The sequence below is a fragment of the Venturia canescens genome, chromosome 9 (genome assembly GCF_019457755.1).
Source record: "Venturia canescens isolate UGA chromosome 9, ASM1945775v1, whole genome shotgun sequence".
NCBI lineage: Eukaryota > Metazoa > Arthropoda > Insecta > Hymenoptera > Ichneumonidae > Venturia > Venturia canescens.
Window position 1 is genome coordinate 16,915,597 of NC_057429.1, and position 21,009 is coordinate 16,936,605.

Consider the following 21,009-nt stretch of genomic DNA (forward strand, 5'->3'; position numbering starts at 1 on the left):
GCGACACGTTTTGACCTTCAAACTAGACGTAAACAATGAAAAAATTATCTCGCTTCTTAATTCAGTCAGTCAACACGTGTTTTCGCAGTCTAATTTTCTACAAATACCGGTGTGAAAAAATTGGGAAGCAATAAAACAGTTGCAATGATCGTTGAATTATTGTTTCGCACTTGAGGTACTCTCACTATAAATACATATTCGAACGTAAAAAGCATTAGATTCTGTACGTAAAGTCGCACATATATGCATGTTTGTGAATAACGGATTTGAACCCTGTTTTTCTATGTGCTTGTCCTCTTTAACGGACTACCGAAAAACTCGCCAACTATTAACCTCTAATTTCAGGTAAACAATTTGAAATATTATTCAAGAAACAAAAGGAATAGTATATTACACACCTATAGGGAGGGAAAGTAGACTACTTCAAACCGCGGGCAGAATTGTCACCCGAGCCGAAGGCGAGGGTGATAAGCACGCGGTTTGAGGGTCTAATTTCACTCCTGTGGAGTGTATACTATTTCTCACCACACATGCACAAGTGTGGTGAAAAAGGACATTTTATTCAGACTCTTTTTTCTCATCAAACACAGATCAATACACTGTCAACAAAAAAAAATTCTTGGAAAATCAAAAAACGTCTGATCTCGTCGGGTCAATGACCAAAAAAACGACTTAAATCTTATCTGGCTGTCTGCATTGTGAGTTTTCTTTTTATGAATACGGAACACTTCTTTTTGAGCAGGTGCTCTAGTCTTAGTTGTAATCATTTTATTCACAAGTTTTTGCTCGCTCAAAACCTTGTCAAAACAGACAACAATGACAATTCAATATGATGAAAACGTTTTATAATTACTATTTCTCAGATGGCTATTGAAAATTTTCCAATTGTCTTCTCTTTTAGTAGAGGATGATCGATCTGCCAAACTATAATTAATCAAAAGATGAATATTTTTTATTTTTAGTTTAAAAACTTATTACACACTGCACATTTGCATTTCTCTCATTGGAGTAATCCTGTCATTTGAATAAGCTACAAAATCTTTTTTTTCTTCGATTAATTTGCTTCTTCACTGGTTTTCTATTTATCACAACTCGCATACAAATACAATTGAAAAAATTAATTCAATTTATTGTAGGAAAGGATAATCGAACAAAATGGAAGAAGTCAACGAAAATATTCTAGAGGCAACTGCAAAGAGTTACGACGATGTAAGGAAGATGTACACCTGTCAATTGTGCAAATCATTGACATCGAACTATTGGAACAAAAAGCATCTCAGTGGGAAACAACACATAGCGAGGGTGGATGCATTCAAAAAAGCTTTTCTCATAACAGAAAAACAACCATTTTGCAAGATTTGCAACATAAAAGTGGTCTGGGAAAAAGTAGAGGATCATGCAAATTTTCACAACATAGCACCGTTCTGGGAACCCGAAGACAAGCACCAGAGATTTTTCACAAATTTTCTGATGTCATATGCTGAGTCGTATTATTGCCACTTGTGTGAGGAAGTCTTGAATAATTTGTCCAATGCTGAGAGTCACTTGAAGGACGAGGGTCATTTGGAACTGCGTAAAAAATTTGGAGAATACGATTCCGACAATCAGTGGAGGGTGCAATTCCCCATGTGGCTCGCTCAAGGAATCACTCCTGGCCCAAAGACTACAATAACATGTCGAATGTGCGACATAACAATGGACCCCAGCAAAGCAGAAAAACACATCATCCTGCCAAGCCACGTGCGAAATAAACAGTTGCATTGTGAGAATGTTTTGAAGCGTGCAAACGAGAGAAAACTTGATAAAAGTTCGCAGCCCACACAAACATCCAAATGGGAGGGACGAATCTCTCCTACAATTCATCCGAGGCAAACATCAGAATCAAAGAGCTCGAGGGGAGTTACGAATGAAAGTATAAACTTTGAATTCCTCGAACAAGACTTAACTTGGATAATCAGAGTTTCAGACCCGGTATACAAGCTAGTAGTTCCAAACAATCTTCGTAATAATGTCAAAAGAAATGTTTTATACTGCATTATTTGTTTGGAGCATTTTTCTGATGCTGAGATGGCCAAGAAACACATATCTGGCGAACATCACAGATACTCCATAAATAAATATGGTTGCGATCGTATCGTCATGGAGAACATTTCGGTATATCGCTGCTCGTGTTGCGCTCGTTCGAAAGTAACGTTGAACGGAATTTACGATCACTTGAAAAGCGAAGGACATGCCAAAAACTTGAGAGAATGCTGTAATCAAAACAGGGGCCAGTCTGTCCCGAATTTAGGAGAAAATACATCAGATAAGGCGAAAACAAACGTTCTCAAAACACTGTCATCAAATGCGTCGTCATCTTCTGAAATTTTGTCATCCAGCCGTAAACCAGAAGGGTCTACTGCGAATTCGGACAATAGCAAAGCGAAAGATTCGTCATCCTCAAAACTTGCTCCAGTGCATCCGGAGCTGACGTCAGAATCAAAAATCTCTAGGGAAGTTAAGGAAGAAAGCAACAGAGCGGAGTTTCTGAAGAAAGGCTTAAATTGGGTAATTCAAACTTCCAACCCAGTATACAAACGAGCAGTCCCGGTTGATCGTCGTTTTACATGGGCAGAATTTTATTGCGTTATCTGTTTGAAGCATTGTTCTACTGTCAGGAATGTCAGGGAACATACTTCTGGCAAATTCCACAAAAACTCCCTGAAACAATATGGTTGCGATCGCATCGTGATGGACAACCATTCGGCATATTACTGCTTATATTGCAATCGGTCAAAAAAAAACTTGGACGAAATTTACGATCACTTGACGAGCGACGAACACGCCAAACACTTGATAAAATGCAGTGGACAAATCAATGGCCAATCTGTTTCGTTTTCAATGGAAAATATATCGGATGACATTAGTGCCGGCGTTTCGCAACCATCGCACAAAGATGTCAAGCCACTTTTACATAAGGCGTCGTCATTCTGCCATAAACCAGAACCGTCTACTGCGAATTCGAACAATACGAAAGCGAAATATTTGTCATCCTCAAAACTTTCTTCCACTCATCCGGGGCTAATGTCAAAAGACTTCAATTGGGTAATCAGAGTCTCAGACCCGGTATACGAGCTAGTAGTTCCGACCAAACTTCGTATGCTATTCAAAGAAAAAGTTTTATGCTGCATCATTTGTTTGGAGCATTTTTCTAACGTTGAGATTGCTAAGGGACACATATCTGGCGTACAACACAAAAGCTCTACGAATAAATATGGTTGCGATCTCATCGTGATGGACAACAAATCGCCATATCACTGCTTCTGTTGCAATCAGTCAAAAAACAGATTAAACGAAATTTACGATCACTTGATAAGCGGTGAACATGCCGAAAAACTTAAAGAATGCCGTAGAAAATTGAAGGACCAATCTGCATCGCTTTCAACAAACAATAAATCAGATTACAGTAGAATAAACAGAACGAGTGTTTCGCATCCAAAACCAGAACGGTCTGCAGCGAAGTCAGATGAAAATAGCAAGACGAAAAGTTCCTCAAAACTTGTTCCAATCCATCCGGGACTGACGTCAAAGTCAAAAATCTTCAAGGAAGTCAAGAAAGAAAGCGGGGAAGTGAAGTCGGACGACAATAGCAAAGCGAAAGGTCCGTCATCCTCAAAACTTTCTACAATCCATCCGAAGTTGACGTCCGAATCGAAAATCTACAGGGAAGTCAAGGAGGAAATCGAGAAGCTGAAGTTTCGCGGAGAAGATTTGAATTGGGTAATCCGAGTTTCCAACCCAGTATATAAGCGAGTAGTCCCAGTCAGAAATCGTCAGGAATCGGAAGGGAAAGTGTTCTGTTGCCTCATGTGTTTCGAATATTTTGCCGACGTCAAGGCCGTTGCGAAACACATTTCCGAAGCACATCACATTAATTACATGCAACAGTATGGGTGCGAATGGATCGAGACTACCCAAACAGGAGATTACTATTGCGTATGCTGCAGTCAGACGAAAAAGGATTTTGATCAAATATACAACCATTTGATAAGCGATAAACACCTCAAGAAACATAGAAATTGCAGTGAATCAAAGGATAATAAAACCGCTGTTATTTCAGCAGATGAAGAATCGAGCGTTTTCAGTGAGCAACCGGCACCTTGTGAGAAAACCGAATCGTCTGACCCTTCGTGCGACAATAGCGCGTCGAAAGACCTTTCATTTACAAATTTCTCTACCATCGATTCCCAAAGAAACAGCGAATCCACCTTCGTTCAAGCAGAAAATAAGTCTGAAGAGATCAGCACAATGGACGATGCAGTTTTGCAGACGTCTCGCAAAGACGACGACGAACAATTGTATCTCAGGCCGTTGCCAACGTGCGACGAATCGGCGCCTGTCGCCAATGAATCAGCGTCTTGTGACAATTTTAAACTAATTCTTACAGTCAATTTCGGATCTTCCTCTCAATGTGTCTTTCCTCAGGAGGCGAAAAAATCCAGTGAAATCGGAACCACCGACAATGCCGTTTCGCAGCCACTCGGTAGAGGTCTCCAGCCACCTTCCACAACCTCGTTATCGTCGCGAGAAGATTCGTGCAGCAGCGAACTAAGCGATGAGATTTCCAGGAGTGTTTCCAACATCAGTCCAACACCCTCGCAGAATCTGGTCCCCAAGAAAACAGAAAATACGAGGTTTGAATTTTCCGACGAAGACTTGAATTGGGTCGTTACCTACCCGCATGACTTGTTCGGCTGTAAGAAATTGAAAGACCGTGGAGTAGAATTTACCGGCAACTCGAAGAAAACTCGCTGTCTTATTTGTTTTGCTTTTTTCAGCAACATCCAGTCCGTAAAGGCTCACATTTCAGGTATAGAGCACAGAAAATCGAAGATGATTTATGGGTGTTATTACATAGAAGTAACTCCACAATCGAAGTATCGTTGCCAGTGTTGCAACATTATGGAGAGGACTTTCAAGTCGATCTACAAGCATGTGATGAGCGACGATCACGTCAAACGAGCTTGGGACACGAACCGCACGAAAGACATGCAATCCGACGTGGAACGTGCGAAAAGTGATCGGAGTAAGGAAAAAACGAACGACTGCTCATCCCAAAATGTTGCTGCAATCGAATCGTCTTCGAATTTTAAAACCGAGGACTTTGATTTCTGCGAAAAGGATTTGCACTGGGTGGTTAGCCGCATGCACGCATTGTGCATTACGATATTCCGGGTGCGTGGAAAAAAAATAGTCAGAGACACCGGGGAGCGATTGTTCTACTGCCTGATCTGTCGGTCGCCGGAATATGGCGATGCTTTCGACATCGACGCCGTCAAAACTCATATTTTTAGTGAAATGCACGAGGAGTCAATGGAAAAATATGGTTGCGCTTACATCTATCACACCGAAAAATCTTTGTATTGCTGCGAATGTTGCAAGATTACACATCGGAATTTTGACAATATTTACAGGCATGTAATGAGCAAGGAACACGTCAAACAATTCCGCAAGTTGGATGAAGAAGATTCGAGGATCGAGAGCGAGTCGGACAGCTTGTTAGCTTCAAACGTGTCTAAAATCTCCCCAACGGACAAAAGTCCGGTCGAAAAATTGGGTTTTCGTGAATTTGACTTACGCTGGGTGGTCGACGTCTCCGATACTTCTGCCAGCACTCGAGCTTCCGAAGGACTCGATGCAAGTTCATCGAGCAAAACGGAAAACCAAGTTTTCCATTGTTTTATATGTTCGACCAGTTTCAGTGACGTCGAAATCGCAGAAAATCATGTTTCCAGTGAAGAACACGCAAGTTCGATGAAGAAATATGGCTGCGATCATATCGTGGTAACTCCATCTCTATATTATCGTTGCGAATGTTGCGATTGTCGAAAGAAATCGTTTCGTAGAATGTGCGTTCATATAATGGGCAACAACCACGCGGAAAAGCTGCGTGAGCTGGATCAGCAGAAAGAGGAGCAGCCCCCGATCGTGGATAATGCGGAGGAAGAATTGAGCGAGATTAGTAACAAGGACAGTGTCGCGGAGCAACCAATCGACGATGATTCGAAATCGTCGTCGATCTATTGTTCAGCGATGGAAGAGATTTCGATGAATGAGTTAAGCAGTTATTCGTCTTTTAACGATGCCGAATCTTCGGTCATTTCCAAAATATCTGAAACGACCACGGAAAACGTGGAGAAGAATGAATCGAGTGAGATCAAAGACCCTGAGAATGACATTCTGCAGCCTATTTGCCAAGATCCCAAATCGCTTTCGACCGTTTTGCGATCGTCGTCACCAGAAAATGCCTGCAATGGAAGCTCAATAAACGAGGGGATTTTTGATAGTTTACCGGAAATTGATTCGCAACCAGCGTCCAACTCGGCGGACAATGAAAGAGTTGAGAAACTTGAATTTCGTGATGAGGACTTGAACTGGGTCGTCGGTCATTTGCATCCATTGTATAGGCCGGCTAAGAAACCCCCAAATAATTTTTATTGTGTCATTTGTTCAGCCTATTTTTCCAGGCCTCAAAAAGCATTAATGCATATTTCCGGCCCGAAGCACATCATCTCGATGGAAAAATACGGATGTCATTATATCGAGGCAACTGGAGAATCGAAGTTTCGTTGCACCTGTTGCAATACCGAATGTAAAAGTTTCGAGGAAATCCGTTCGCACGTGAAGAGCGAAGATCACATGAAAAAAGCTGACAAAACAAATCGGATCAACGGTCGACAACCGGATGTCGAACTCGCAGAAAATAATCCGGACAAGAAAGAACAAAAGAGTGGCAAAAAATCGCGAGTGGTCAGGAACAACATTGGAAAATTTCCATTTCGCGAGAACGATTTGAACTGGGTGTTGAGTCTAGCGCATCCGTTGTGCATCAAAATATTTCGAGCGTTTGATAAAAAAGTACCAATAGATACGCGCGATCAATTGTTCTACTGCCTCCTTTGTGGAGATTGGCCGCTCTGTGGCGACACGTTTGACATTGATGGAGCTGAAAAACATCTCTCCGATGAAATGCATGTGAAATCGATAAAAAAATATGGAACCTCGTACATCGAGTTGACTCCTGAATTCATGTATCACTGCACAAGTTGTAATCGTCGAAAAAATGCATTCGACAAAATCTTCAGTCATGTTCAGAGCGATGGACACCTCAAACAGTGCCGAAAGTTCAAGCGACTGAACAGACAAAGAATCGTGAAGCAAGCTGTCAGCAAAGATGCGCACTCGTTGCCCATGAAGGATTTTGTCGAAACTCATTTGCAGCCGGAGACTGACGGTTCTCAGAAATCCTTAAAAAACCAGACTGTGAAAACGATTGATGAAAAGTCATCGAGTAGCACGGAAAGCCAAGCGTTTTATTGCCGAATGTGCTCTGACGAATTACTCGATGTTGAGATCACGAAAAACCAGATCGAGAGCAGAAAAGACGGAAACTCCATCGCCCCAGAACTCGGGTATCTTTGCACCTGTTGCAATCGGATAAAGGATAGCTTCAAAAAAACTTTCAAAAAAATAGGCGAGTCGAGTAAAGGAGGAAAAAAGCAATCTTCTGTCAGTACAGAAAACAAATCAAACGAGACTGAAACGAATGACGATATCGTGGAGCATTCACTGGACGGAGATTCGAAGTCAGCTTCCATCTATTCGCCACCGACAGTGGCAGCCTTGAATGGAGGGAGCGAATCCAACCAGCTTGCTTCGAGTTCTCGAGCGGCGAGAAAAAAAGCCAACGAGTCGTGGGATTCATCGTCGAGCGTTCCTCCAATTGAACCCTTTTCCGAATACGAAACGAACAAATGGACATTTTACGAGCCTCAGTTTAATTGGATGGTCAGTCTCGCGAATCCGTTATTCGCGGCATCGTTTCACTTACATGGGAAAAGTCTGCTCCGAGTGACGGCGGAACCGTTGTTTTGCTGCCTCATTTGCTTTTGGCCCGGCTACGGCGACTCCTTCGACACCGAGGCTGCAGAAGCGCACATTATCAGCGAAGAACACGCGCTTTCGATCGAAAAATACGGATGTCGATACGTCGAAGTATCTCCAGGTTTTGTCTTCGATTGCGAGTGTTGCAACGTCCAAAAAAAACATTCTTTCTGTAGAATTTTCAATCATGTAATCGGCAGCGAACACGCTCTGCAGGTCGGCTTATTGAAGCGACCAAATTACGAGCAATCGAGTGTCCTTTCCAAAGCGTCATCGGGCCCAGGAGCCATCACAATGACCCCGAGAACATCGGAGTACTTGGATTTACTCGAGAGAGATTCCAATTGGGTGGTTGACCGTTCTAACACGCTTTTTGTTAATCGAAAGGTCAAAACGTCTCATGAAAAAAATCGCGACGACACCGGAGAGCCATTGTTCCATTGCCTCGTATGCTGTAAGGATCTTGCCACCGCCGAGATTGCAAAAAAACATATTTCCAGGGCAAGCCACCTGAACACCGTGGAGCAACGAGGATGGGATTGGGTTAAAGTCACTCGCGTGACTCAGTACCGTTGTATATGCTGTGACTTTCGAACGGACGATTTACAGTTCCTACACAGTCACGTGACGAGCAAACAACACGGGACGGTGCTTGGGGGATTCGTTGAAAAAATCAAAGGAAAATTGGCGTTCGTTTGTACGGAGAGTGAACCGAATTCGGTTGAAAAATCAGGTGAGTGGCGATCGTCTTATGAAAGTTTGAAATCATCTGACGAAAAACTGTCGACGTTTCGGGGGGGTTTGGATGATTATAGGGCATTAAATGATTGTGTTGCACTCGATTTTCCAGCAATGGTTTCCGCGCCCACGACGAACCGAGAAGTCGAAATGGCCGACGAGAACTTCGAGTTTCCCTACGAGGACTGGAATCTGCTGGTTGGCAGCGAGGCTCCTAACGACCGGCTTCGGGAAAAAGACTGCAAAGATGCTGGGCAATCTTCCACCGAATTCGTCGCAAACGGGAACAGTAACAACGAAAATAACGAGAACGCAGTTGAGCAACCGCCTGACAAAAATGTGACTCGGTCCGGTGCAGGATCAACTTCGCCCCTCGAGGCCTCATGCATTTTCGTTGTTAAGCAAAACGGGAAAAATTCATTTTGCCATATTTGCGAGCAAACTCGCTTCCCGACGAAAAACCTGAAGAGCCACGTCGAATCGTTGCGGCACAAGTTTTTCTTGAAGCGATACGGATGCGACAACATTGAGGCCCGCAGAGACGGCAGTTACTATTGCGCCTGCTGCGACTGCAAGTTTTCAACTCGCCAGAAGGTTTGGGAACACTTGAAGGACTTGAAACATTTGAGATCCGTGACAAAGGTCAAGAGAGAATCAAGAAAACTGTTGATGAGCGAATTCAGCGGTCAGGAAATGGAGCCGCCAGGCGAAAGGTTCGACAACGGTTTCCACGAGAGCGTCGAATCTCTACATCGAATTAATGCTCTCCCTAAACATTCAGACAACATCGAAGATCACGTGGAAAAATGCGATTCCACTCCCAGCCGATTGGACGACTCGAAACAACCGCTCGTCACAATGGCCGATGACTTGACGCGACTATCCAAGAAGGTAGGAAGTGCCGGAGAATCAGCGTTGCTTGGCACGAACTCGTCAGATCAGATGGATCGCCGAGCCAACAAAAGTCGACGCATTGTCGATCAAGGCCCGACTTGTAGGATATGTCGGCGCAAGCTTGAAAGCCGCACCGATCTCCACGCCCACATGGCTAAACATTTTAGCAAAGAACTCCTCGCCATAAATCAAAAGCGTTTGCGCGAGAATCTCACAGAGAGCAATGGCCATTCGACAGAATTCGACACGAATCAAAGCTCCGATCCTCAAAGTTCTTTGAACGAGTTCACCGACGCCGCGGAATCCGAGGAATCGTTGATAAAAATCGGTGACTCTTCATCGTCGGAATCGGATAGCGAATCTGGGGATGACGAAAGTGAGGATGCTGTCGGAATGCCCGGATGGGACGTGGACCGGTACTTAAAAACTACGATAAAAGGGCGAAAACGAGGGAGGAAAATGAAATTGAAGAACATCCTGCAAAGGTTGAATTTCAAGGATAATGATATTTACAATTTGGAAGACAAAATCATGGATTTATTGCTGGGTCTGAGAATGTCGATAATAATCGACAACGAGACGATCTACTGCCTGATTTGTCGTGCCAGAGTTCCAAATACGTCGAAAGATTATTACGATCATCTGTGGAGCCTCAATCACTGCAATTATTTGGATGTCATGGAAGACGACGCCAAAGAATTCGCCAATTTTCCTGATCAATTCAGCGACCTCGATCTCGCCTACGAGTACATGGAGGAGATCAGTGACCGCGCGGTCCGTTGTTATCTGTGCCAGGTGACAGTGAAAAACGAGGACGAATCTTTGAAAAACCACATTTACGAGGTTGAGCATGAGCGTGCATGTGCGTTGACACGAGCCAACGCATCGAGCATATTCGAGTCGATGAAAAGTAGCTTGAAATGCGATTGGTACGGAATCGAGCATTATTCGTGCCTCGCCTGTCGCATAGTCACGCAATCCGAAGTTTCATTCGTGAAACACCTGAAGAGCACGGGACACTCGGGAAAAATGCTCGAATCGCCAAATTTCGAAAGGAAAATGTTGCTCGATTGTTGTCTCAGCTGCGCGATTCTCTGGTACGGTTACAGATCCTCGCACTTCCATCACACAAACGATGTCGACGCGCACCGATGGTTTGTGAATGACGGGCATTACTGTGTGCGCGATATCCCAAAACTGGCGCAAGAATTGCTGCGACAACCGGAGAACTGGGTCGATCGAAAAATTCGCTATCTTGATGGCATGAAGGCTGGAGAAATTTCCAAGGAAGAGGCTGTCGTCAATGATCTTCAGAGAATCGTAAGAGCCACATTTCCACATGCCAAAGCTTACATCTTTGGATCCAGAGTAACCGGTCTCAACTCCGAAAACAGCGACATCGATATTTTTCTCGATTGTCGTGAGTCTTTTTTATTTATCATTTTCTTTTGTTTTCATTTAAATATTATCTCCCCATTTCTCTATCATTTTCGTTTCCCTCATCCAATTTCATTCGTCACTATTTTGCGTACGATTTTTCCCATCAAAAAGCTGCACCTGCCTTCGTTGTTGTCACACACTAAAAAAGAAAAAAAAAGAACGTGAAAATGAATCACGAACCAAGTTGAATTCTCTTGTTCGCAGGTGATGTTTACGATGGGACAGGAACCTCCGATTCGATAACACTGTATTTTATCAATAACGTTGGAAAATGCTTGAGTTCAGCTTCAGAGACTTGGGACGTTCACGAAGTTTTGACCCATTGTCGTTCGCCTATTATACGTGCCCACCACAGACCAACGCGACTGGATTGTGATATTTCGTTCAATAACGGTCTCGCAGTTGAAAAGACCAAACTGATAAAGTGAGTGACTTTTATGCGATCCTCTACTCACTCAGTCTACTCGTTTCACAAATATCCGAACTCAAAGTGCCCCAGGACTACAAATTATTGAATGAAAAAATTTTAATGAACCCTCCTCATTAAAGTGGGTGATTACTGAATTGCAGACGAATCGTTGATGTTTATCCCACGTACCGAAAATTGGTACTCATACTAAAAATGTGGATGGCAAGCTGCGATTTGGCAGGGCCTGAGCGTATCACTCATAACAGCCTTTATTGGCTCGTCGTTTTTCACTTGCAAAATGAAACGATATTACCAAGCATCGCAACTTTAATATCGATGGAGAACAAATCCAAAATCATCGCGGGTGAGTTCAAAATAAAAAAGAAAAAAAAAACTAAACGAAATGAAAAAAAAAAATTTATTTTTGAACTGGAGGCTGTGAATATTATTGAACATTTGTTTTGCATCATTTTACAGGATGCGAAGTCGGAATTTCTTACGATTTCAATCTCTGGGGATCGGACGAAAACTCAAGCGTGAAAGATTTACTCGAGCGGTTTTTCACGTTTTATGCAAACTTTGATTTCCGTTACGACGTTGTGTGTCCGCTGCTCGGCGAACCCATTAAGAAAAAAGATTTTGCCGATCCAGAAAATTTGCCGAAGCAAATGAAGATGTACGTAAAGGTCCTGAAAAAATCAAAAAAAGCGGAAATGTTTAGAATCGATTCTCCAATGTGCATTCAAGATCCATTTGATTTATCGCAAAATGTTACCAAAGCGGTGAGAAAAAATGTTCTCAATCGTTTCCGCACTTGTTGCTTGAAAAGCTTAGATTTTTTGATTTGAACAAGTTTATAGAATCCGATTTTTTGAGCTTACAAATTTATTTACGGATGCGAGAAAACTTTCTTCGCTCTATTTAGTTTACAATTCAGCCGAAAAACGTCCTCAAAAGCTTCTTTCGGCTCTCTGAACTTGTGAGTTACTCAATAATTTTAGTCATTTTTACGTTTTTTATTCACGTTCGTGTGCCAAATCTGTTGTCGAAGACTGTTCATTCATTGCCAAAATCGGATTTTTCAACATTCTATTTTAACTTGAAGCGTTTATGGTCGTGAAAAGAACGATGAACTTTTTGTCACATACGTTGAACGTTATTACGGGTTGATTTTGAGCTTCTTGTTTTCATCTCAGATGGAAGTTTGAATCTGTTTATATAGTGATGTTTGCTTTTATTCTTAGTTTGGCTTAATATTCTTTTTTTTTAAATGTTCATTACACGAACTGTTATTTCTTCCAACCTTTTCATTTGATTTTAATTTTGCTCGGAGTGATGCGACACCAAATAGAATAATTTTGTACCGAAAAATAAAAAAAAATAAAAAAAACAGGAAACTCCGTCGGAAAATAGATTTAAGAGGATATTAATAAGCAGATACTGGATAAACTGCTATTGTTATTAGTAAGAAAAGTTTAAGGAAACTAAGTACAGAGATGTGCCTGAAAGAATGTATTTTTGATACAATTGGTGCGATGATGTCAAATGAAACAAATATAGTACAACAAAAAAGGTAACGAGTGCTGTGAAATATACACCATATACTTTGACAAATATATCAGTGCATTTCACGCTTTTACCCTCAGCCGATAGTTGAGTCGACGAAATTACCAACTGTACGACGCAGGAATGTCAATATATGTTGCTTGGCTTTTCGAAACTGGCTAGAATATTTATTTATTATGTCAGTTTATACACAGACACAGTAATAAATGTAGCGTTTTATAAAAATAAATTGATTCTAATGCTGCCGGTCTCTTTGTTGAAAGCGTTGAATGATGGATTAAAAATAAAGTGAAAATAGTGCATAAGAACCATACCGTAAGGAAATTTATGGTGGAAGAGAAAAAAACAATAAAAAATTACATATCGAGATTTGAGAGATTTTCGGAGGTCCGCGCGAGAATTGCCGGCGCTGCCATGCGCCGAATTGCGTTACTGTGATGCGGCAAATTCCACCGCACTGCTTTTTAACGGTTGGTGAAAAAAATTAATATGCAATATTAATCGAATACTGCGAATTTTTCGCGCGAAATATTCGCGATTACGCGATAATTCGTGGCTGACGTCTCAAAAAAATCGTTTCCATCATGATGGTAAGCTCCCTTGTTTTCTTTCTCATTTGCGTTCCGCAACTTAACCCATGAGGATTTTTAACCTCAAAGAAAGATCGAATGTTTTGCTAATTCGGGAAATTGTAGTGGAAAAATATTTAAAACTATAAGCAATTTTTGCACAATTCAAACAGGATATTCTCCAAGCTGTTAATATTTGAAGTCAACGTTTTTGTCACCTTTTTGAATGAAACAGTGAATAATCAAAAGTACGATTTAAGAAATAGAAGTCTCCAAAAATTGTTTACAGTTCTAAAACAAAATTATGGATGATATTGATACATCATTAATATATAGTGTTTTACCATTAATTGTATTGAATCATTTTCTGCATTCTTCTCTGAAAACTCAGATAAGATTAAGCACAATTTTAATCGAGAAGGTTCAATAAGATTAGATTAAAATAAATCATTGATGACTAAATATGTCTCCAAATCTTATATAATTAAATATTCTTATGCCTCAATTTTCATACAAAATTTACTATTGAATTTGAATAATAAATGATTATGAATGACATTACATAGAACTATTTTTAAGCAAACAACATTGTCAAACAAAACTGATTAAATAAACCAGAACTGTTTTTGTTCAAGTTATGAATCATCATAAAAAAAGTTGATAACAAGGTAGAATATTCAAACATCCCAACCAAGAGAGTGGTTGACATATTCAATCCCAGTACTATAATTTTTCAATAACTTCATTGTATGAATGAATATGGATTTGATGCTTATTTGAAAAGATATTAACAACAGAACAATTATTTAGTATATAGTCATTGTTTTTCCACGCACTATCTGTGGATACAAAAAATTATAAAATTTAAACTGATGAAAAGAAAATGTCGTAATACATCCAAAATCAATAAAAGTAATACTAAAACGAGAATTAGTTCCAATAAATTTTTGAAAAGGTTGAAACAACAAATAAAGTATAAAATGAATAAAGGAGTTCCTGACGAAGTTGAATTTTATAAAAATGATACAAATTTGATTCTAGAGAGACGGGTTGCGATTTCGGCAGAACCTTTCAAGACGGCTATCGGAGAATACATTTTATAATTATAAAAACACTTCGAAGCAAAAATATGGACTATCCAATGGCACGCAACATCTGTTATTCGTGCTGACTTTTTTTTTATCTGTATCGCTGATTGTAATTGTTCTGGAAAAAAATTTGCCAGAAGGCAAAACAATTGAGAATGAAGGAATTTATCCAGGAAGTTTTATTGCGGAGAGAGCCCGCAATCACGTAATCAATTTGACTTCTATCGGCCCAAGAATAACAGGAAGTTATGAGAATGAAGTATTAGCTGTAAAATTTCTGGTCAAGGTTATTGACCAGATTGTCGAAGAGGCAAGCCAAAATCACAAAATCCAGGTTGATGTTACGAAACACAGCGGAGCTTTTCCTCTTACTTTTCTCGATGGAATGACTAATGTTTACCGAAACGTTCAAAACGTAATCGTCAAGCTGGGACCTCACCACAATTCCAAAAACAGTTTACTACTCAATTGCCATTTCGATACCTTCGTCGAAAGCCCTGGTGAACCTCTTTCTCCAATTAACTGTTGAAAATACATTTTTTTTCAAGAATTGTTTGCAATTGAACATAGAAAAAAATCGACAGGTGGATCAGACGATGGGGCAGGATGTGGCGTGATGCTGGAAATTCTTCGAGTCATGGCTCGCAGTCCAAAGTATCTCAAGCATAATATTATTTTTCTTTTTAATGGGGCAGAAGAAAATTTGTTACAGGTAAATGAAAATGAATTAATGATCTTATGATGATACAAAATTTTCGGACCTGTGGGTATCACATGACAGAGATGAATAGTGAGAATTTGTGATTTGCTTCTGATTGCAGGCATCCCATGGATTTATAACGCAACATCCATGGGCGAAAGAAATACGTGCGTTCATAAATATCGAAGCCTGCGGAGCTGGAGGTCGTGAACTCTTGTTTCAAGCCGGTCCAGACAACCCTTGGATAATAGAGGTAAAAATTCATTAATATGCAATTCATAACTCGACCAATGTAATTAGGATGAAGTGAATCATAAAACTGAACATTTTTGTATCTCTAGGTGTACTCTCAAGTTGTTCCATATCCATACGCTTCGTCACTGGCTCAGGAAATATTTCAGAGCGGTATTGTCCCGGGTGATACAGATTTTCGGATATTTCGAGATTTTGGAAAAGTCTCCGGTAATTTGATTGGTCAATTATTTACAAATGATTTCGACAAAGTTTGCAAAGCCAGAAATAAAAGGATTTTTTTAACGACTTTTTTATTGGAATAAAAATAGGTGTGGATTTCGCTTGGTCAACGAACGGTTACGTTTATCACACGAAATTTGACACAGTGAGCCAGATACCCTTGGGCTCGTTTCAGCGAACGGGAGACAATATCCTAGCACTCGCCCGGGGTATAACTTCCGGTTACTATTTGAGCGAGTCTTATCACGAGGACAGTGACGGCAGCCTCGTCTTTTTCGATTTCCTCGGAGCGTTTGTTATACGCTGGCCGCAATACATTGCCGCCATTGTTAACGTTGCGAGTCTTTTTCTTGGACTTTACTCCATTTATTTGAATATGGACAGTGCTCGAAGAGGTCAGAAATAGCAATTTCATCTTTATTCATTAATTCAATGCTAATGATAATTTTCCTTTCATTGATTTTTCGATTAAAGAGAATTAGATTTCGTCTATCCGAATTGATAAAAAAATGTAATTGAATGAACAGTTAAATTGAGGGTGTAAATTTTCATAACAAGATCTTTTTCCACTATTTCCAGATGTCAAAAGTATGACATACATGAAACAAATATTGATATGCTCCTGTGCGGTAATCGGCTCGTGGCTAATCTCCATGGTGTCCGCGACTTTTATTGCTCTCGTGTTGACAAAACTCGGAAAAGTAATGAGTTGGTATGCCAGACCGGCCTGGCTATTTTTCCTCTACATCTGTCCGACCGTTGCGACCTCCATGATACTTTTTCTGTACATGGGTGGTCGTCAAAAACAGGTCAGTACAATGGGAAAAAAATCAAGAAAATAACTGATTTGACCCGAGTTCTGGATTCGTGTTCGATGACCTTCAATTAATTAACTATTTTTCCTTGGCCATATTTTTTAAATTCGAATCTGAGAGTTTTCACAAATTTTATATTTTGACAAAATGTTTCTTCTCGATACTAGGACGTGAGCTCGCCCTGGATCCTTTACCAACTTTATTGCGACGCCTACAGCGTGATTTGGATGCTCATCCTATTTTTGTGTATTTTGTTCGAAATACGCTCGGGATTTATTCCCCTCCATTGGGTTATATTCCCGGCGGTCGGAAATATCGTACGACACAATTTCTTCGAGAAGTGGAGAGGTACGCAAAATCCAAACAAAAAAGAATATTCTACAAATGATATGGAAACGATTAACTTGTCGATTCAAGTGGAAACAACGTGAAACGCATCACATCTCTGACTCGAATTTGCAAAATGTTTTTTCTTATCGTTAATAAATTACAAATTTTTGCAGACTGGAAATGGCTCTGCTTTCACGTTGGAATACTGAGCTTGCCCTATATACAATCATTTTACTTGGCAATCGGAGCACTTTATTTATTTATCCCGATTATGGGTCGTTCGGGAGCTAGCATTAACTCTGAGGTCCTCATTGCGAATACGCTGTCACTGTTGTTTTGTCTATTACTCAGTTTTACCGTAAGTGATGAAACCACAATGTGTGAAGTTACGACAAAGCGAAAGTACGAAAAATATCGATGAAGCAATGAAGAATCGTTATTTCGGTGGTTAATTTTCTTTTTCATGTATCTTTTCAGCTGCCACTAGTCCTGTTAATAAAAAATGCTGGCAGAGTCCTCAGCGTCATGATCGGAATGTTTTTGATTTCGATCGGAGTTCTCATTTTGACGCCTCTAGGTTTTCCCTATAGCGGTGACGTTACATCACCGGCACCACAGCGTTTCATGATTGCAGTGAGTAGAGACAATCTAAGACAGAAACGCATTGTTATGATAATTGGTTCAACGATAATCTCAAAATATTGAAAAAGTAGAAAACTTTTGCTTTTCATTGAACTTTTCCCTTTTCATTGCAGCATACCCAACGACATTACTGGAACGCCGATGGAAGTTCGAATTATTCAGGTAGCGGTTATTGGATCGTGGATTTGGACATGAACAGTCCGCACAGTGTCGAGGCTATGGTACCTGAAGTCGGTGCTGCGACACCAACCGTTAAAGACTGTCAAGAGCGGTTGTACTGCGGCCTGCCATATTTAATGCCAGTTACTACTTTTCTTTGGTTAGCTATTCATAGTTATAATGTTTTTATAAATCAAAGTTATGAATTTTTTCAATTCTCACCAGAGATCCATGAGCACTTCTCACTTGATTGTTTTTGTCATTCCTAATGCTCAATTCTGCGTTACGCTGGCTTAAAGATTGATTTTCAATCAGTTTTTAGTGTGTTTTTTTTTACTTTTTAGGAAAACGAGTTGGATTCCTGGACCTCCGCCTCTCATTAAAATTCCCACGAAGTTGGATATGACTTCGAAACACAGCCTGCGAAACATCGTCTCCTTCACGTTCAATGTCACTGGTACTGTAAAATGAATAATTTTCTTCATTTATCTATTTACCTTCGTTTCGGATAACTGATTTTGGATACGTTAATTTTCGATATTGATGAATCCAATGTTTTACTTCGAAATGCCATTAAACCTTGCTAAAGGTGAATTGACAAATTAATGATCGTTTCTTTCTGGATGTTCTAAGGTCCTGACCACATAGGCATCATCTTGTCACCTTACAAAGGGGTTCGATTGCAACAATGGACGATCATTGACGGCAAACCGTTGCGGGGTCCAGCCTGGAATGGAAGAGAAGTTTATTTCGTATTTTATTCGTGCGCCGCCGATTGTGTTCCCTTTGAGTTCAAAGTGTCCCTTATCGTAAGTTCAACATATTTATTCATTTGTAAACTACGATTTACCTTACTATACTACTACCTTACTAAACTACGAATTGCGCGTTTCTTAATGTTGCAGGTTCCAATGAGCCACAGAGGGCCTGTGCTCACAGTTGCGCTCGCCGGGCATTTTTTGCACGGTGAAAATCAAGTCTCATTGAGATTCAAGAATTTTTTGGCCCAATTCCCGGCGTGGGCGGTCATCACGCCGTGGACGGCCTCGTATACATCGTGGGAATTTTAATATCCACTTTTCATTCGATGAAACAACTGAAAAGTGAAAAAATTGTCAACGATATGATTTTTCGTCTCTTAAAGATTGCGACGTTCAACAATTTGGCGACAAAAAAGGAGAACCATTCGATCAATGTTGCTTCGTCGACTATTCCATACGACGAATGTTTTCTTTCAACTCCTTCGACTTCGTAGTCGAAAATTACGTAGCTAATTAGATAGTCCAAGTTGAGCCTTGTAGCTTTTTGACTACTGAAAACGGTGAGCTCGTTACTCGAAATGAAAAAAATTACTTTTGATCTACTTTAAGTTCGCGAGTTAAAACTGATCATTTCTCGATGATGATTACCTCATTTTCACTCTATTCATTTAGTGATATCCAATCATTGTTGATTCTTCTCTTTTCGTAATGCTTCATTTACGTTGGTTATGGGAAATTTTAATCTTAAAAATAAATTCTTTTTATTTTGTTTTTCATTATTAGACTATGACACCGATTCATCTTTTTTTCTCGATGTACGAAAACCGCTTATATTTCTAGCTACATTCCCTCAAATCTAATTTATACGTATGCATATACCTGTTGAAGCAAAGAAAACAAAACGGCAGATAACAAATCCGCCGAATAGCGAGCACGTTGAAGAAAAACAAAAAAGACAAATACTTAGTAATTAACCTAATATTTACACGATTTTTTACCAACCAAAAAAACTATTCGTACTTTCATAAGGTTGCTTTTCGTCGTTATTGGCATAAATTGACACGCGCGACCTTTTTATTTTTGAGAATCTTCAAAACATCAATAAACGTTTTTCAAGATATTTGATATTTCAAAAAAATTACAAATTTTCATTACTTTTCATTCCATTGATTTGTCCATGAGGATGGTAAAGAAATGATGAAAAAAAAAAAAAACATTTTAACAATTGGTGTTACTCCCATGGGTTTGATACGAGAAACGAACATTGAAATGTGACGATTGAATTGCACGTTTCTTTGAGTTTATGTTGATTCTTTGAATGAAGTAGACAAAAATATAAAATATGAGAAAAAATGACGTAGCATATCAGACGTAATTTATGAAGGGACATTTCGCTACCGAGAAAATCAGCCCTTCGAGTTCGAGTGATAGGAGAATAAAACAACACCAATTATTAACTAGACCAATTGAATAAGGATTTTAGAAAATAGAAAATTATTGCATTCAAAAAATGGAAAACATCGATTTTCATAGCTTTTGGATAAATATTCCGCAGGTAGAGAAACAATTTCCAAACAGTTTTCGATTCCGTTCCGAAATATTCGTTATTTAGAGAACGAAAAACTGTTAAAAAGAAACTTTATTTCACACGAGAAAGTTTGTGAATCAAACTTGTTTTTATCAACATAATTAATCACAAATCAAATATTTATTGGTGCTCTCAAATATGTAACAAGTTTTCGTTGCGAATTTACTTTTTCCACAATTATTTCAATATTATTCACCGAATTTTGAGAATGTAATTCGAAAGAGCAACACATCAATTTCTAGTGCTCTCAATGACGAGGTGAAGCATGTTGCATTTAAAAGCATCGAGCATAATGACACCACGTTAGCCAACACTTATAATCAAATTTATTCATTTAAGTATTTGACCATACTGCGATTCCCTGTTCCCTTGTTTATTTATTTGTTTATCTGTAAGAATTTTATTTTGGAAATTTGATCAAACGAGTCTGAAGTAAATGCCAAAAAATGACAGTTTGTGCAGGATATAGATAGATTTTGCTAAAACGATTTGAAATATTTCATTTGATTTTTAAATTGCTGAAATTATTTTGTCAAAAAACTGGATTACAAGACAAATAAATAAAAAAAAAATCGGCACTTTTTTGATCAAATTGCCATGCAAAAAGTTACGCTCAAATATATCATTAGTACGATGGTTAATGGTTCGTTATTGTTATAATTAAATTATTCTTACTGTTAACACTCGCACTATTATTATTTATTGACATTATTACATTTTTCATTAAGGATGAAAATTAGGTTTAAAAAAAACATTCTGATATGTGATTTTGGGAGGAGGTACTTTTTTCTTTTTCTTCTGAGACTTGAAAAATTTTTTAAACAAACAAAAATCCACGAGATTAAACGCTGAAAGGAAAGCCACAACTATAATAACAATTTATGCATGTGAAATAAAGTGCCTAATAAGTGTC

The 21,009-nt window shown here is 39.5% G+C and overlaps 2 protein-coding genes across 6 annotated transcripts; both read left to right on the forward strand.

The window, feature by feature from the left end:
* The first annotated feature begins 9 nt into the window (after positions 1–9).
* On the forward strand, positions 10–13,020 carry LOC122416178 (uncharacterized). 5 transcript variants are annotated; one of them, XM_043428904.1, is made up of 8 exons: positions 10–345; positions 591–698; positions 1,137–4,673; positions 4,818–8,656; positions 8,774–10,975; positions 11,200–11,419; positions 11,566–11,768; positions 11,882–13,020. In XM_043428904.1, the coding sequence occupies exons 3-8, from the start codon at positions 1,156–1,158 to the stop codon at positions 12,250–12,252; spliced, it is 10,353 nt and encodes a 3,450-aa protein (XP_043284839.1). In that variant the 5' UTR covers positions 10–345; positions 591–698; positions 1,137–1,155; the 3' UTR covers positions 12,253–13,020. The 5 variants fall into 5 exon arrangements, with proteins under 5 accessions (XP_043284839.1, XP_043284835.1, XP_043284837.1 ...); XM_043428900.1 differs by having other exon boundaries at positions 1,137–8,656; XM_043428902.1 differs by lacking the exon at positions 591–698 and having other exon boundaries at positions 1,137–8,656.
* Positions 13,021–13,281: 261 nt separating this feature from the next.
* On the forward strand, positions 13,282–21,009 carry LOC122416180 (endoplasmic reticulum metallopeptidase 1-like). Its single transcript, XM_043428907.1, has 14 exons — positions 13,282–13,560; positions 14,581–15,127; positions 15,212–15,339; positions 15,449–15,580; positions 15,669–15,789; positions 15,891–16,196; positions 16,381–16,610; positions 16,784–16,964; positions 17,120–17,304; positions 17,424–17,579; positions 17,702–17,907; positions 18,092–18,204; positions 18,381–18,556; positions 18,653–21,009. Exons 1-14 carry the CDS (start codon positions 13,555–13,557, stop codon positions 18,815–18,817), a joined length of 2,652 nt encoding a protein of 883 aa, XP_043284842.1. The 5' UTR covers positions 13,282–13,554; the 3' UTR covers positions 18,818–21,009.

What these genes read in the sequence shown, in the direction of transcription:
- LOC122416180 (XM_043428907.1), top strand. An exon ending in ACAACCCTTGGATAATAGAG is followed by an intron (nt 15,581 to 15,668) that starts GTAAAAATTCAT and finishes TTGTATCTCTAG; the next exon opens with GTGTACTCTCAAGTTGTTCC. An exon ending in GTCTATTACTCAGTTTTACC is followed by an intron (nt 17,305 to 17,423) that starts GTAAGTGATGAA and finishes GTATCTTTTCAG; the next exon opens with CTGCCACTAGTCCTGTTAAT.
- LOC122416178 (XM_043428900.1), top strand. Translation starts at nt 1,156, where the DNA reads ATGGAAGAAGTCAACGAAAATATTCTAGAGGCAACTGCAAAGAGTTAC. An exon ending in CGATATTTTTCTCGATTGTC is followed by an intron (nt 10,976 to 11,199) that starts GTGAGTCTTTTT and finishes TCTTGTTCGCAG; the next exon opens with GTGATGTTTACGATGGGACA. An exon ending in GAAAAGACCAAACTGATAAA is followed by an intron (nt 11,420 to 11,565) that starts GTGAGTGACTTT and finishes ACTGAATTGCAG; the next exon opens with ACGAATCGTTGATGTTTATC.